General features: G+C 39.7%; 1 protein-coding gene across 4 annotated transcripts in view; it reads left to right on the forward strand.

Annotated features, from left to right (window-relative positions):
* Nucleotides 1-18,570, forward strand: part of dclk2a (doublecortin-like kinase 2a) — a 71,276-nt gene that overhangs the window by 38,412 nt on the left and 14,294 nt on the right. For all 4 annotated transcript variants that reach the window (XM_041784599.1, XM_041784600.1, XM_041784601.1 and 1 more), the window contains exons 4-14: nt 3,320-3,412; nt 3,896-3,946; nt 5,886-5,968; nt 9,647-9,734; nt 10,191-10,290; nt 11,728-11,785; nt 12,153-12,272; nt 12,359-12,505; nt 12,579-12,712; nt 15,542-15,619; nt 15,981-16,077. In XM_041784599.1, the coding sequence (XP_041640533.1) occupies nt 3,320-3,412; nt 3,896-3,946; nt 5,886-5,968; nt 9,647-9,734; nt 10,191-10,290; nt 11,728-11,785; nt 12,153-12,272; nt 12,359-12,505; nt 12,579-12,712; nt 15,542-15,619; nt 15,981-16,077 (1,049 nt within the window). The remainder of the gene's footprint in view (nt 1-3,319; nt 3,413-3,895; nt 3,947-5,885; nt 5,969-9,646; nt 9,735-10,190; nt 10,291-11,727; nt 11,786-12,152; nt 12,273-12,358; nt 12,506-12,578; nt 12,713-15,541; nt 15,620-15,980; nt 16,078-18,570) is intronic.

The raw sequence follows: 18,570 nt of genomic DNA on the forward strand, positions 1-18,570 counted from the left end.
ATAGTGTGCAGTTATTATAGAGTGATACATAGAAAAGGTGCAGAAATCACACACATTCCTGCTGTCTTCACTCTTCTCTAAGTAAATTTTATTTCTTGTGCCTCTGTATAAGCCTTTGTGTTCATGCTCTGCACATGCAGAGATTATGCACCCTCTGTTTGATATCAGCCTTTTATCTTAAGGAAAGGCCACAGAAAGTTCTGAAGCACACCGGCAGGATGTGACCTGTTTAAACCAGCAAATCCATTCACTGTCAAAGCTGCATACAGCAGCAGCGCTGTAGGAAGGAAAAGAAGTTTATTATAGTAACGGTGCAGAGTATTGGCGTCCTGTTTAATTTTCGGTGTTGTTTTGTCAGGTTAGCTAACAGCAGGGAAGCACGTCCTAACACACGCTGCGTTAACTGTTGCTGCAGATGTATGATGGTGGTTTCGTCGTATTCAGAGACAGCGTGGAGCTTTCGTCCCACTTACATGTCTGTGCTCCACTTTTAAGAATTAGGGCTTTGAAAGAGTAAAAACAGGCGCCCAGTGGTCTCTGTTGAAGGTACAGAAGCTGCTTTTCCTTTTTGCTAAATAGGTCCAGTACACATGCTGCTGTTTAAACATAGACTGTACAAAGATGGGGAGTTCAGACTGTACAGCAAAGACTGCAAGAAAAAGTAAAAACTATTAATTTTGTGCCAGACATCATAGATTGTTAAAGAGCTATAGAAATAGACTTCTATTCTAGAGGATTGATTTCGGTTTGTTTTATTGTATCGGTTTGTTACTTGATGCCACACCAAGAGCCCCTTTAATCAGCCAGTGAATTATGTGTGTGCTGATAAATGGCATGGGGGAGCACATTAGGAACGCTCTGTGGGTGTGTTTTCTTTTTCATGTGTGATGTTTCGTTATACCTCTCACCGCCTCCACCCTCATTAACATCACCCTGACAAGTTAACCACAGGCTTCATTACAACATCTGCTTTTCCTACACACAGAAACACAACAAAACACAAATAAAAAAAGCTATGGCATAATACTAGAAATACCTGAAAAAACAGAGCTTGTGAATTGATTTAATGGCTTTTCTAGTGTGCTGTACCAGAGGACATATAAGCCATATTTTTCCTTCACCTGGCAGTTTAGGATACCAGTAGTTTGTACCAAATCATAAAGTTAGAGATTTTTTTAGATGTAGAAAATCAATAATGACTTCAGAAATGTAATTCTTGCAACTAGTCATATGCATGTAGGTGTTGAGGCGCAGTGGAGTGAGGTTTGGCTTGTTAAGGTAAAATAGAAAATTGTGTTACATAAGCTTGTGGTCTAAAAAAGCATCCTTTATGTGTCAGCACAGAATAGGGAGATATTGACAGCTGAGCCGTAAATTGATCACATACTTAGGTCATTTATCTGTCCCTCTGTGCTTTTTAATCCTCCATGCCATTGATAGCCGAGGCCAGAGTCATTATGTGGATTTAAATAGACTTGAGAATCCCACTCACAAGTCTTATCCAAGTTATCTCTAAAAAAACTGGTTATGATGTTTATATCCCAAAACATGAAACAGGATACTTTAAAAGAAGAAAAGAGACTGGAGTACTTAAGTCCATGTTAACCTACTAATTGTTTTTTGGGATGTCCCTATGTACTGTGCCTATAAAAGGTTTTCACCCCATTGGATGTTTTACCCTTTTATTGATCGTATAAGTCAGTCAAGCACAATATAGTTTGACTTCTTTGTCTAAAAAAACAACTCTTGAATGTCAAAGTAAAAACAGATTTATACAAAGTAATGTCACTTAAATATAAGGTACAAATATTCACCCCTTTAAAGTGACTGACCTACTTCAACAGAGGTCCAGCCAAAATGGGGATCACTTAAGTGCAGTGAATGTGTCTCAGGTGATTGTTGTATAACGAAACCTGTGTCTGGAAGGTACAGTCACTGGTTAGTCAGTACCCCTGGCTACCAATACACCATGAGGACAAAGGAACACTCCAAGCAACTCAGAGAAAAGCTTATGGAAAAGTATAAGTTAGAAAATGGATACAAAAACATTTCCAAGGCACTGAACATCCACTAGAGTTCAGTTAAATCCATGGTCAATAAATGGAAGGATTATGGCACGTGTAAATCCTCCTAGATCAGGCCACCAAGACACCTATGACTACTCTGAAGGAGTTACAAGCTTCGGCAGCTGAGATGGGAGAGACCACTAGAGTATGCCAGAAGTCATGTGGGAGACTCCATGGTCAAGTGGAAGCAAGTTTTTTGGTCTGATGAGACCAAATCAGTGCTTTTTGGGCATCAGACAAGACACAATGTTTGGTGGACACCAATCACTTCACATCATACAAGCACACCATCCCCACTGTGAAGAACGGTGCTGACAGCATCATGCTGTGGGGAACCTTCTTGGCAGCCAGCCCTGAAAGGCTTGTGAAGGTAAGGTGGAAATAAATGCAGCAAAATATAGTAAAATCCTGGAGTACAATCTTATTCAGTCTGCAAGAGAACTGCAACTTTGGAGAAGATTTATTTTCCTGCAAGACAATGACTTGAAGCATACAGCAGCAGCTCAACAGAAATGGTTTGAAGACAACAAGGTGAATGTTCTGAAGTGGCCAAGTCAAAGCCCAGACCTCAATCCAATAGAGAATTTGTGGATGGACTTGAAAAGTGTGCTATTCATGCCCAGTCACCGTGCAGTCTGACAGAGCTTTAGCAGTTTTGTTTAGAAGAATGTAGTAAAATTGCAGTGTCCAGATGTGCAAGTCTGATTGAGACCTATCAAAACAGACTCAGTGCTGTGGTTGCAGCCAAAGGTGACTCTACTAAACACTGACTTGAAGGAAGTGAGTATTTATGCAGTCACTTATTTTATATTAGATATTTTTATTTTAATGACATTACTTTGTAGAAATCAGTATTCACTTTGACATTAAATAGTTATTGTCCTTTTTTTGTCAAAAAAGCCAAATTATATTGACCAAAATTCATTTAAAGAAACAATCAAAGGGTAAGCATCCAAAGGAGTTAATACTTTAACAGGCACCGTGCCTTGCTGATGCATTTAACCTCCAGGGGGGAGTTCCAGTTTTTAATCTGTTTTGACTTAACACTCAGTTCCTGGGTTTTTTCCCTCCTTGTCTCCATGATAAAGTGCAAACAGATCTCTTGTAACAATGCCACATGGAAGTCTTTTCCTGGCTTATATCCCTCAGCCACTTGTGTGGCATATTAACTCTGTCTGAGAAGAAAACAAAGATCTGTTGATAGTAGAAGGTTAATGCATACAACACTGACCTGCAGCTTTTTTTGTTGCCAGAATGCAGAGTGTTGAAGTCGTCACATAGCCGGTCTACCACTCCGAATCGGACTGCTAAGAGCCCTTCAAGACGCAGCAAGTCCCCTGGTGCAGGTAGGTTACATGACTGTAAGCACATCCAGAAATATTTGTAGATTTGGCTAAAACAATTGCTATTTGGTACATAGTCGTAAATGTCTTCAGTTTATAGCGTTGTAAGTGTGGTTTGTATTTCTAGAAACATGATGACATTGCATTTACCTGATTTGACAGCAACACTTTCAGTACATTTGGGGTTGATAGGCTGAGTAAAAGCCTTTATATATGCTGTCTCATCTTAAAGCTTTGACAAGTGACTAAGCCTTTTCTGTGGTGCTCTAAGAGATAGTGACATTATGCTGAGTAATAAGTGTTCTACAAGCCATTACATAATGTTTTAAGAGGAGCTGTGCTGAAGGTTGCCAGTTTGGAGTCCTGCAGGCTTAGTTCAACCTTAAAAGTTCAACCAGTTTGTCTGGATGTGTTTATCTCATTATACCTCATTTGTATGCCTGACTGTTCTTTCTTTTTCCTCTTATTTTGTCTTTGACACTGCAGTAAGACACACAGTCCACTACACCACCAGCCATTCTCCAATCAGATCCCCAGGTGAGGCTGCTGAAAGCATCATTTGTTTGCCTTAGAAAGCACACCTGAAATATTACTGCTATTATTGCAGTTTTAAGGTTCAAACAGCTCAAGGGCTGTCGTCTCTTCTGAATTTTGTCTGAAAAGTGGGCTTTACAAGTTGCCCTTCAAACAATCTGTCTAAAATGTGTCTTTTGGTTTGTCTGGTGTAAAGATTGCCAGCTAGCCAGAGGCTAAAAGCTTGTCAACACCCCCACCTATTAAATTTAACAAAGTGAGACCCAAGTAATAAATGTAAAGAGTCCTAATGCTTAATTCCCTGCAATCTGGTGAATATTTAGGCAACAATTTTTGGTGGGAAAGCAATGTTAAAACAATTTTAAATTGTAATAAAAAACAGCTACTTCATACATGAAGCTCACATTGTTGCAAGATTTGATCTGTTATTTTTATGTGATCATTGTGCAGCCAGTCAGTTTTTCCAAACTGAGCTCATCAAACCATGTCTTTGTAGTCCTTTCTTTGTGCACTGAGGCACAGTCATGCTAGAGTAGAAAAGGGCCTTCCCCAAACTGTTGCCACAAAGTTGGAAGCATAGCATTATCTAAAATATGCAAAGAAACAGGCACATTCATTACCTGTTCTTGTCCTTCTGCTGACATTTCTTAAATGCATCATATCAGCCTGATAAGCTGTCTTAAAGGCTTTTATTTTAGGAAACAACAGCCTTTCCTTAGGTACCACACTAGGCTTCATATTTTCCCCTGACAGCGCTGAGGATAAAGAGTTTTGTCAACATGTTTTGTCCATGAACCTCACATTTATCATAACTTTAGATAATAAAGGCATTTACTGCAGAGTCCAAGCAAGTTTTCATGTCTTACCTCTCACACCCTGTCCCGCTGGACCAGACCACAGGATGTCATTTATTTTACACAAAGCTATCTCATCTTAGAGCCAGCTGCTGCAGAATCCACTCATTTAAAGACATTCACCGATTAGACTCACACTTCAGCTGTGTTAATGAAATCCTACTCTAACTGTGCAGTTAAATCTCAAGCCTGTTCATCTGCAGCAGCTGAGGTGCTCAAATTTTAAACCAAACTTTAACAGCATTAAAGTTTAATGTTCTGTAGTGAAAAATACCTGAGTTATTCTCAAATATTACCTCAAAAGTCACCTCACTAAACCAGTTAAATACCTAGAAGAAATTCTGGTGGAAAAAGAAAACTCTCAAGTGGCAATACGATGAAACCCAAAGTTTCAGATATCAGTGCAAAGACGCAGCCTGTAGGCAGTGTGAAATAATTTTCCACAGCTCAGCTGGGTTTATGCAGATGAAGAGACGTTTAAGTTTGACGCATTATGTCTTTGTGTTTGTGCCAGGAATGGAGATCGAGTGAGGCAGAAATAGTTTGTTCTTGAGAAAATGAATCACTGAAATAATAGAAGCTCTCTCTCCCCTGCTGTGTGAGTTTACGCGTTGTGTTCCCACTGTTGTGTACTACAGAAACTTCTTGCATGGTAGCACTGAGAGAGGCCTGTTATTATTGGAAGCAAAGCATTTAATAATGAATCTGAACCTAGCAATTCCATCACAATGCAATTTTACGAAAATGTTATTCATTTAAACAGTGGCTAGATAGACCTGTAGCCTGCTGATGTGCATCATCTACAATCAAGAAGAGAATATAATTTTACAGTTACAAAGAAATAGATGTTACAGCTGTGATTTGAGGTGAGGCTTATTTTTAGATATTGTCACTTTATATGAAAGTTGCTGTAGTTTGATGAAAATGGTGAACATGGTAAATGTTCAAGGGTCACTAGTCTTTGGAAAATAATTTCAACCAAACATACATACAGTATAAAAACACCTGCTTTAAAAACTATAATTATACCTGTCACAGTCATGAAAACTCTGTCACTTTTCCTTCTCTTATGTTGTTTATGTGTACAGTTAATGGTCATATGTCAGCTCCCAAGTCTACCAAGTCCTCAACCCCGTCTCCCACCAGCCCCAAAACCATCCAAAGTTTTAAGGTAAGTCAGTTTATCTCAATCATTTGTGTCATAAAGGAGTAAAGGGGAACATTTTCATGTTTTCACTTCAGCACCATTCTTTAATTTACCTCACACAAAAGCCCACATAAGGGCAACTTTTAAGTGTCTGTATACTCCTTTTGTCTTAAAGGGATATTTTGATGTTTTTTAGCTGGGTAGTAGAAGGTACTTGGCAGTTGTAGTAGTATTAGACTCCAGTGATTTCGGTGAGCATCTTATCTTGAATTGAAAGACCAAGAGAAGAGATGAGTTTTTATCGATGATTTAAAATGTTCGGGAGTTGGTTCCTTGTATTTTTTTTTCTTCCTGTACTCCCCTTTCAATGATTTTTCCTTGTCCTGTGGCTTTGTGTTGAGTGTGTTTGACTTTAGTCCCTGTGTAGTTTGGACCTGAACTGGGTGGGTCTGGGGGAGGGTGCTTTAAGACATTGCTGTAAACCTGTGCCTTACTAACCAATGCAATGTCTGGATGATAAGTTCAAGAATCAAAATCTGAAGAGATGGAAGCAAAAACTGGTTAGGAGTTGGGGCAGCTCTTATATGAAAGAGTAAGGCGTTCCACAGTTTTGGGGCAGCTACTGCAAAGGCTCGATCTCCCCTGGTTTTTAGCCTTGTTTGGGGCACAAATAGATAAAAGATAAAAAACCAAATGGGGCCCTTTCATCAGAATGCTGTCATAGTCGTCCTAGTAGTCAAGCACCCCAAAATAAAATAACATATATACCTTTAAGGCAATTCTCAACTGGTCTCAGCTGGTCTAGTCTACCATGCCAACTTTTACAATTAAGAGATCTTAAGAAAACATCCAAAATGTACCTGTTATAACAGCAAATTGGAGAAATTATGGAGAAAAAAATAAATGAATTAATTTATTTATATATATGTCCACATAGGGCTTCTTTAAGTCATAGTCTTTTTTCACTCACATTTTTACAGGTCCATACCTGTGATCCACTGAAAAAACCTTTACAACCCACTTTTGGCTCCAAACCTACTAGTTGAGAACTACTGCTTTAAGTTTTTTAATCTCTGGTCTTCAGTCTGCATCATCTCAAGGCCTGCAGCCTTAGAGTCGCTCACAAATATTTACTGAGGCTTAACTCTGGTTTGGAGAGGAGGCCTGATTGCTTCAACCTACTTTATGCAAAATGATAAAATATGTCAGTAATATTAAGTTATGAAGTCACTGACTATCTGACTCACAGATCATTTAGAGCACATGCTGCAGATCTTTGATGTATTTTTGGTGGAGTCTGACATACTAATCTGATTTATGGATGGGTTGTTCTGTAAGCTTCATGTTTGTCCAGAAGTACAGAGTTTCTAACTGCTGCAGCCAGCTGGCAAGCTTCCTGCAGACTGCTACCATGCCTCTCTAAGCCCAGACAAGTCTTACCAGTCCACATCAGTTTAGCTGGATCTAATGATTTACTGACCAATTTAAAAAAAAAATCCTGGGTAAAGCATAATTTTGAAAACTACATGAGTAAGCACAAGCTACCCACTCTCTCTGTTATCACCAGCTGTATGGAAGTGATCAGGTGAAGTTAAACTAAATGAGGGGAAGGGTACACAAGGAGAAAGCTTTTCATGTATTCAGCTGTACAGAAACTTTGTGAAGGTGTCCATTTCCACTTTGGTGCAAGGGATAACCTTTTAGAGTAAATATAGATTCTTACTGTAAGGTAATGCACATTAATGCACAGTAAGGCACAGAAACATGACTGCACAGCACAGGAAAAATCACAGGTCTGATTTTACAGCTGGTGACATGAATTTATGGCTGACATTTAAGAAATACATCCATAAAAGCCTGAAATTTCCACTGCTATGCTCTGCAGAAATGATGCTCTTAACAAATTAATGATTCATTTGCAGCCATAACGGTTTTATGTGCAGTCATGATAAGTGGATATGTAGGAGGTGATCTATTCCAGGAGCTCTGACACTCTGCACATTTTGAAGGACAAGCTAAATTTAGACCCACTAGTAGATGCCTTGTTAAATAATAATGTGTAATGTACAGGCTGAGCTGTGACAAATTCAACTCTTCGGTACCTTTTATTTGTATGAAAGTTCCTGTGAAGTGAAATCCAAAACAGTGACTGAATTTTGGATTTAGACTGTTGGAAAATTTTTCACCTCTTTAGTGGCTTGGTTTAATTTGGGCGGGGCAAATAGAGTGCCCCATGATGGACCTATGGGAATTACCCCGCCCCCGCCAACGCTGCAATGATTTAAAATCACTGAGCAGCTTATTTTAATACAGTAGCTGTTGTCACTGCCTTCATTGAAAAATAACAGCTAAATGCTCTTTTTTTGTTCATTGTGAGGTAAATTTTTCCAAGTTTATCAGCAGTGGTGGCCTACAGGTCATTAAAAGCATTGTAACAGACAGATCTGTGACAAAAACACACTTCTGTCTGCTCTGGCTCTGCTCTGTAAGGTCAGGGGGCAGGCTAATTGCTTGAGTACTTGTTCATTTTTACTTAAACCAGATGTAGCAGGAACAGATATCTAACCTGCTGAAGATGTGTTTTAATCCAATTCACTTGTCTTTAGTCCTGGATCTTTTAAAGACGTGGGCTGTGGCTTTGTCTCTCTCAAAGCAGCAACACATCAATCCCTCTTGTCTGTTAGAATCATGGTGCTAAAATTTAGTAAAGTATCTGATGTCAGACACATTCTATTCCCACCAATGTGTTACAATAAAGGCTTCCAGTGCTAATCATCATTGAAGACTTTTATTTTGTAGAGCAACATCAGGAACTTGAGTGTTTCCAGCAGCAAAAGGAATTCCTGAAGCATAAAATACAGGATGAGAAAATGAAACCGATACTTTTTATCTCTAAAGTGTCTGCCTGTCATGAAATAAATTTGATTGATCTCTGGTGGCTTAAAAAGAAAGTTTTAACATAGCAGCAGAGCAGAAAGATGAATCCTCCATTCAGGTTGCACCTTTTTTTTTTTTTTTTGAAAGGACTCTATTTCTGATGAGTAGGTGTGGCTTTGGCACACTCGACCAACACACCCTCACCATCCCAGAGCTGAAATTACTGCCTCATTTGTCATGATTTTGATTTTGCTTAATTCTACAAACTTAGCAATGTTTTTCTTGACTGAAATTTTTTTTTTTTTTTTAAGATTTATTTTTGGCCTTTTTGCCTTTATTTTGATAGGACAGTGGATAGAGTCAGAAACAGGGGAGAGAGCGGGGAGAGACATGCAGGAAATAGTGCCACGGGCCGGATTCGAACCCGGGTCGCCTGCGTATATGGCATGCGCCTTAACCACTCGACTACTGGCGCGCCTTCTTGACTGAAATTTGACCTGGTGTTGCATAATACAGTTACCTGTCATACAACAAACTTAAAATAAAGACTTTTTTTAATCACTTTATAGGGTCTTTAAAAGGTAACAGTTGTGTGTCCAAATAACTATTGTATGATTTGAATTAACTTATCAAGTTTTAATGTCATCTGAGTAAAAAGAAAATCGCAACAGACTGTCCAAAGCTTTATCCACCACCCAAAAGCTCTGTTTATCAGAGAGTTTTGTGGGCACTTCTAGAGCCTAAGGTTGCCATGGTTATTGGTCTGAGAGTTTAGCTTAAGGTCTGATGCTCATCTCTATTTTTGTTTTGTTTTTCATCCTGTAGATCCCTCCTTCACATCACAGCTCTTCACCAAATGTAAACGGCTCGTTGAACAACCACCAGGAGCAAACAAATCGACTAAGTCCAGAGGGTACGTCCTCTGCTCTCTTTCCTCTCCTCTCTGCCTGAGTCATCCACCTTATCTGCCAACTCAGACAACCTATTGCATGTACTCTCTCACCCTCTAGCATGCAGCCCTGACAATGACTAAATTAAAATGATCCAGTCAGGGCAGATTTTAGAACTAACCTGACAGATTTATTGCAGAGAAGAAAGCCTCATGAAGAGCGTAACAGTCAAAAATCCTCCTGCTGTGTGAGCAGCACAAGCTTGACTAAATGATTGTAATCTTGCATGTGTGCTTATACTGCTGCTTTGATCACTAATTGCTACATGAGGATGAGCAGAGTCCCCTGTGCATCTTGTAGCTCGTGTTATTTTGCTGCACAGTGTGTGGCTCCATAATTCAGTCTGAGAACTTGTTGACTCTCTGCCACAGCCTCTGTAGTTGCCTCAGCCTGTTGTAACCTCTGTCTCTCCTCTGCAGTAAATGGCAACCTGCCTACCTCCACCATTGCTGAAAAATACAAGATTGGCAAGGTCATCGGGGATGGGAACTTTGCTGTGGTCAAAGAGTGCGTGGAGAGGTGGGTGAAAACACATTCAATCACACGGGGAATGTTTAATGCACAGTCGGCAGCTGTCCGCAGTGATCACACAGCAGACTGCAGCTTAATGAGACGTGCATCACACGCACTAACTGCTCCATCAGGCTGTCTAAGTCCTGATGACAGGGCATTGTTGAGACAGAAATATCCCATGGATTAAACCCAGCGGTGAATTCACTTCATTAGCCTTTTAATCTCTAAGTCAACACACTACTCAGGAAGGCAAGGGGGATGATGATGATGGGAGGAGGTGAAGTGTGTGTGTCCTTATAATCTGAACAACCATTCTGGAAAGTACTTAAAGGTTCCCTGTGGAGTATCATGTAAACAAACCATAATGGCTGCAGTTAGGGTAAGAAAATGTCCAAGAGGCCTTAATGTTATTTTTAAGAAGGCACACACAGGGAATCTGCAGTGTGCATATTAAATATGCCGACTTTACGCACTACATTCATCATGAATAATCGGGTCATGAATGAGAGCTAGAAAAGTTCCAAAAAAGGAGAGAAGTCCAATTCCCCATTTAGACCAGGAAATCGTGTTGCTTTTAATGTATATATCCAAAAAGACTCTCTTTGTAAGACATTTTTAGTCTGTCTCCTCCTCTGATTGAACTTTGTATGTGCTCAATGCCTGATATTTTCAGAGAGTTGCAGCTACCATGATTAGCCTCTTTATAATGTAAAGCCATAGGGTATTGTGGGTTGCCCATTTTAATGGCGTGTCTATGTTTGGCTAATTTTGCCTTCAGTTTACGCTTAGTTCTCCCGATGTAAAAACAACCACAAGGACATGTTGTGGCATCTGTAAAGTAGCTGATCTTTGTCATATTATCGCAATGATTGCAATTTCCAATCCTATGTAGTTTGGCATCTTTGTGCATTTTGCTCCTAATGTGGTGATGAGCTGTCAGCATCTGTTGCATGGATACAGTAGTAGTCAGAGCTAACCAGGATCCCCTGAAATCTGATTTACTACTCAACATTTCTAACAATAATGGCTGTTTTCCTTTCCAGCGATTAAATGAAAAACACTTGGCGAAAGGTGAATTATATCAAGGTGGCCCAGTAGCACCACTGTTGGGTGTGGTTACAGGTGGGACAGTGCTTCATTAGTGATGCAGCTTGAGGTCAGAGGTGAAACAAACCTGACACTTTCAGCCTGAGATGGAAGTGAAACCCTCTTGGTGTTATGTTGCTCTTTAAGCGTGTGGTCTCAGATTCTGTCAGTATTTCTGCTGAATGTAAAACCCTGACCAGCACACCTAACATGCAGCAGGTTTCCAATAACCCCACTGTGGTGCTCCTGTTCACTGTAACTGCAGCTCTCTGGTGAGCACTTGATCTGTATTATGGACAAAGCTACAGAGTCAGTGCTGTTTTTATTGTCAGTCCTTATTGCGCTGTTTCTCTGCAGGTCCACAGGAAAAGAATTTGCGCTGAAAATCATCGACAAGGCCAAGTGCAGAGGAAAGGTCTCAGTTTGTCTTTTTTCACTTTCTATTTCTCTATTAACACCACTCTATTTTTTTATGTTGCCTTCAGACACATTCACATAGTATTAAGGAAGGCACAGATGCTGTTTTCCACTGTGCATTATTTACAGCCCCAACACAGAGATCACTCATATCCCACACTATTACATTAGGTTTGTAATGTTTAATTCATCACTTAACTAATTATCTTCACACTTTAACACTCAAACAATGACACAAACTGACTCATATACCCTTGACACCATTACAGATTGAATCAACAATGCAGCGTCTCATTTATTAGCATGATAACCTCAGTGTAAGTCCAGTGTACTCACTCACCTTACATGTCTTGGCTTGTTTCCAGGAGCACCTCATAGAGAATGAGGTCGCTGTGCTAAGGAGGGTCAAACATCCCAACATCATAATGCTGATAGAGGAGGTGGACACTTCCTCTGAGCTCTACCTGGTGATGGAGCTTGTCAAGGTACACTAGAGGCTAATAGAGAGCGAACATAATCCTCAGTTCTCTGTGCAGCTTCATGTTTAACCACTCTGTTGATGTTGACAAAGGGAGGGGATTTATTCGACGCCATCACCACCTCAGCAAGGTACACCGAGAGAGATGCCACTATCATGGTGTACAATCTGGCTGCAGCTCTGAAGTACCTGCACAGCATGAACATTGTCCACAGAGACATTAAACCCGAGAACCTGCTGGTATGTATGCACACTCACATCCCTCTTTTATTCTATCACAGCCCAGGGTTTACTAAGCATGCATTTATTTTAGGTGTTCGAGTATCCAGACGGCACCAAATCACTGAAACTTGGAGACTTTGGTCTGGCTACAGTGGTGGAAGGGCCTTTGTATACTGTGTGTGGCACTCCTACATATGTGGCTCCAGAAATCATCTCAGAATCTGGGTAAGATGGATTTTATCACTTAAACATGCTTTTCATGTTGGTTTGAATGTAGATGTCTGTTTTCAGAGCCATTGCAGATTACAAAAAAGTCTACAATAGGACTGTGCAGCTAATTACAATTACATTATTGTCATATCAGCATAGACAGTAAATGCATCACAGAAATCTGATGTTTACTCATAAATCTTAACTGTGGTAAATGTTTAACATACATATAACCCTTTTGTTGGGAGGCTGGGTAGAAGCTACCATGCATTTTAGTCAATAATTACCTATTAGGTGTATTTGGGGGTCATAAAAGTAGATCCCTGAAGATCTGACTGAAGAAGGTGGTTCTCTGTACAAAAGCAGTGATTTTAAGGCATACAAAAGCTCATATAGCTGTCCTCATTGATACATCTTTGTCAAGTTTTTCATTAAAATGCCAAAATATGCTCATTAGTATTCAGTTAAAAACCACTCTAAGAGGCATCGCCAAATACTTCTCTGTATTCAACATCTTGTTTGATTAAAAAAATGTTTATCAATCTTTATTAAGCACTTACATCCAGTTGGTTATGTCTTTTTTGCTACCCGATCTGGAGGCGGGACAGACAATGTGATGTCAGATGGAATAGGTCAATATTGACATTACTCTCACACCATTTTAAGAAAGCTAAAGCTATCCCAAGATTATTGATGTTATTTTATAACCTTGCAATGCAGGATAGCCCAGATTCCTTGTCTGTCATCAGGCAAATCCATCTCGCAAAGCTCCAGTCTGAAACGATTGTGCATGGTCTGAGAAGATATCTGTCCAATTAGCATAATAAAGAGGCAGCTTTTTTCATTTTAGTCTTAGTCTTAAGATTAAATGCATTTTAGTTTTAGTCATATTTTAGTCATTTCTACCCTTCATGGGTTTAGTTAACCTGATGGATTTGTTTCACACATTCATCTGGAAGTCCTTCAATACTAAGCATTTGGGACAAGGCAAAGCTTTGAAAAAAACTCAGAGTGTGATTGGATGAACGTTCTGTCTGTCACATCTTTACGGGCCAATCAGAGCAACAAAACACGTGACATAGCCGCAGCCCAGGTGCACGTGCACATCTACCGATGAATAACGCAAACCATGGCGACTATAGACATGTCAGTACATGACATTTGTTGTTTTTGAGTAGAAAACAACTCACTGCTGTTCTTTGTTCTTATTTTAACAAAGAAATGTAAAACTGGCGCTTTAGCAGCATCTACGCCAAGCTCTTCCGCCATAATTGCATCGGCCTCTTGTTGCTGCTTGCTTACGTCACGACTCTGCCGCGCCTGAAAGTGCTGCCCCTCATCGCTGATTGGTCCTGTCACTTTCTAACCGGGCCCAAACAGTTCAGATGGGAGATTTCCAAGATGGATTTGCCAGTGAGAAACAAGGAAACGGGCAAATCCATATGCTTTGCAAGATTAAGGTTTAGTCTAGTTTTGGTCAATTAAACGTCCTTCCATTAAATTTTTACTTTTAGTCCAAACATGTATGCCCTTTCCTAAATCTCTTACTAAATCACAGACAGACAGACAGACAGATAGATAGTTGTTTATTTTCATTGCATTGTAAAAATGCAACAAAATTATGTTTGGCGGTCTCCTCTGTAGCAGCAAACACAGTTGTCCAAGCAGTGGTTAGAGATCCGCAGCCTCACATCATCCATCCTGCTGGCGAGTCTGCACGGTTGACTTGTGGAGGCAAATAGTAATGAAGTAGGGATTTCTTCATTGAATGCTGATCCTCTTTTTAGGGCGCAAGTGTCCTGTGTTTTATTCAGAGTGTGTCCTGTGCACCCTGCAAAACCTGGGTTTACACTGGCAGGCAACCCTTTATTTGACATAGAGCAAAAGACAGAACTGAAAGCTTTTCATAACGGATAAGATGCTTTCGCTCTTCTCCCAACCTGCTTCAGCATGAGTTTGCAATCGTTATGGTCAAGGTTTAGTATTACTGCAAGCCATTATATACAATGGCTGCCTCCTGTGTAGAGATTATCTCAGATGTAGCTGTGGTACAGTGGAATTTTATCAGAACTTGGCCACATAACTTTATTAGAAACAAAAGCAAGGAGCCACACTTGAACGCTTCTCTTGGCAGAGAAGTTTTTGCACTTCTCCTGACTGGCTTCAGCATGAGTTTTATCCACCAACAAGCTCCACTTTTCATAAACTATGGCAGCGCCTGAGCTCAGGCTACAACAGGAGCTGTGCATGCCTGCTACCTCAGTTTGTTCTGGTGCTCTGATTGGCCCATAATGAATGTGACTGACAGAATGTTCGCCCAATCACTTTCCAAGAATTTTTTGCCCTTACCAAATGAATGAAATGAAATGAATATATGAAATAGTCTTTACTGGCATGTCAGGTTAGATAATGAAGGAATGAAGAAAACATTTTTTGGATCTGTTATTTGTTGAAGAACAAACATGCTACAAACTTGCATTGTGTAAAACAGGAAACACAGACAAACATCATTTTTAGTTGTAGCTCAAACTTTCATGTTTAATTGAACAGTGTTATTGCATATTGCATACTCTTTCTTATTGCACAGACCTCACTTGCAATCAGCTTAAAAGAGATTATCGGGAAGTTTTGAGTATCAGCATGCTGAATAAATCAACACACAGAAAAAGTAACAGCAGCCGTTTTTGTAATGAGATATAATAACCTTTTGACCATAATGTCACATCCATCCCATTTTCTTTAATTAAATGAACAGATATTACCTTATATCACTGATTCGTGTCAGGGATCTGGTTTGACCTACTGACATGCTGAAGTTGATTCTTAACTTACCTTTTGCCACAGGTATGGTCTGAAGGTGGACGTCTGGGCTGCTGGTGTCATCACCTACATCCTCCTGTGTGGCTTCCCTCCATTTAGAAGGTACGTATCCTTAGTTTATATTGTACAACAAACTTGAGTTTTAACTGACTAAAGCCGTATAACAAGCATTTTCTTCAGATGGCATGTACATTGAAAAAATCTTGCTTATGGAAGATATCACGCAAAGATCAAATTAGCTACACTTGTTGATAAAGATTGCCATCCTGCAGTTGTGGTGTCATATAAATGAATTAATCTTTCTTTAATCTAGAGCTCTAAAGGTCACTGTAGGAACTTTATAAATAAAGGGCATTAACAGAAAAGCCTATTCATAATCATGCAAAATGCAGCTGATGTGTACTGTTTATAAGAGTATTGAATATTGTTTGTGCTGAGGTTCTGTCTGTGTATTTCCACATAGTGAGAGTAACCTGCAAGAAGATCTATTTGACCAGATCCTTCTGGGACGGCTGGAGTTCCCCAGTCCCTACTGGGACAACATCACTGACTCTGCTAAGGTTTGGACCTCAGAACTACACCCCATCACACACCTTTTGATGACATTTTATGGATTAAAATAATTTACCTGAATGATTTTGCAAACCAAAGAGTGGTCTAATCCTAACTCTCACAAAGCCAGAATCAGGTCAGAAGTAGTTTTAACATTAACTGAGAGCAGTAGTGAAAATTCTTTGAAAAGGTCCAAGTGTTACAGTTTTAAACCACACACTAAAAACTGTGTGCACCGACATAGTCGACACTGTAATAACTACTTACAGTCTGCTAGAGGACACAGACACCCCTCCAGCCCTCTAAATTAATGTCGTGTATTAAAGTGACAGCCCTGCTCAGCATGTAAGACCAAACTGCTAATTAAAGTCACTGCTGTTACAGTGGTGCTGTCATTCTAGACAAGTGTGCACTTAGAGACCACAGCATGAAAGTGCTTATATTTCTGTAGCTGTGAAGGCTGACGTTTAAGAAAGGCTGGTTTTAACTTACACGCAGTCCCTGACATTTGCATCATCTGTGCTGTCTGTAGAAAATACAGCATATTCCATGAACTGTATAAAGTGACATAAGTTTGCTGATGTCATGTTTTTGTTTTGCTTCATGTTTGAAATTAGAGGTTTGATAAAGCAAGGGCACGTAAAACACTCTTTTTGAACTTGTGTCTTTGATTTTATGGCCTATGGTAGTTCAATTTTTCTGCTTTTATTATCATACTTCACCACAACTGTCAGCTGTTATTGGCAAAAACATTATTCACTGTAACAAACAGCACACTAGCTCAAAGGTCCATACACTATGACAAAGTTGGCAGCTTACTGGTGACAACAGTTCAGTCAGGAGAGACTTAATACAAGTTACACAGCTTATTTTACAAATTTAATGAAAGTGAAATGTACAAAGTCTTTGGCAATAAGACACCATTGTGATGACTTCATGTACTTTCAGGTGTAGTGAGACAGAGCAGGAATAGGCTACCCTCCTTTAAAGTCTAGACACTGGTGGGGTTGTTGATGAGGAATACAGGATCAGATGAGGAGTAGACTTCTGAGAAGCTGGCCCAGGAACCAATAAGGCCACTTGGAGGAGGAGACTGAGGTATGCAGCATGAGATGAGCATGAGGGTTAGGGTTAGGGTTAAGGTAAGGGTTAGGATTCCAAGAGTTTAAAGTCAAAAACCTGACCTGCAAGACCTGATTAGAGAATGTTAAATAAAGCTGAGTAAACAGTCTGCTTATAGGAAAACAAATGTGTCCTCCATGAACACACTTTGACACAGATAATGTAGCAAGGATAATCCAACAAAGCTATGTAAGCTACGTAGCTAACTAGCTATGTATCTAAATGTAAAGATAATGTAGCTGCAGCAGCTTCATAAGCTATTTAAGCTATTTGGGTTACATGGCTAAATCTAAAGGTAGCAAAGCTACATTAGCTTTGCAGGAAATGTAGCAACATAACCAACAAAGCTAAAGCAAACAAAGCTATGTTAGTTATGTAGGAAACTTGGCAGCATAACTAATGTAGCTAAAACCTAAAGAAAATGAAGCTATGCAAGCTATGTTAGCCATGCTAGCTACATAAGCCACGTAGATACGTAAATAAATCGGAGGGTTATGTGGCTACATTAGCTACGTTAGATGTTTGCTAAAGTTAGACCCATATTAGAAGTAGTTATTCAAATGGTGGCCCGCCTTAGCCTTGGTAGCCAAAGCCAACACAGCCACACTTGCTTACATGGTAACGTTATCTACGTAGCTAGTGTAGCTATGTTAACACCAGCTAAAGCTTACGAAGCTAAAGTGAGCTTTTTTTCCGTTTTATTTGTGAAATATTGATTAGTCTGTAATAGTTGCAATGTGGTTATTTTACGCGAGTGAAACTGCAAGACTTGGTCTGTGAAAAAGTTGAATTAAAGAAAAATATCTAAAACATTGTACCAGCAATTACATCCATACTGTTTTGACAGAGGGAGAGTCCCACAGTGGTACCCTGTGATTGGGGATGAGTGATTAAATGCCATTTACAACGCAGTCAAAGGAGCAAAACTAATTCTGCCATTTTTGATCATTTTCTGAGGAATATCTCAGTCCTCTCTGCTGTCAGTGAATCAGTTTAAAATGTCTGCTCTCATACATGAGGCCTCTTCATGAAGTTTAAGTTTTTTAACTGTGCACTTCTAGTTTTTCCCCAAAGTTAAAGTTCATCTACCTGCTGGAGCAGCTGAGAACTCCATGGGCTGTTCACTGTGTCCTTTAACTGATTGAGAAATAAAGTTGAATTGAAAGTCATGGTAAAAGAAGTAAAATGTTCCCTTCTTCAGTCAGCACTCATCCAAGTGTGCAGACGTTATCGTGAGCTCAGGTTCAGGTACAGGTTACTGTGCCTGAAGGTAGATCTGTTTTGCAGCCAGTGAGACTGTAACATCACACACAGGTCGCAAGACAGAAGTAACATGAGAAACCCCCAACAGGAATAAAAACTTCTTAAAACTCATGAGA

Source organism: Cheilinus undulatus, linkage group 4, assembly GCF_018320785.1.
Source record: "Cheilinus undulatus linkage group 4, ASM1832078v1, whole genome shotgun sequence".
NCBI classification, from domain to species: Eukaryota; Metazoa; Chordata; class Actinopteri; order Labriformes; family Labridae; genus Cheilinus; species Cheilinus undulatus.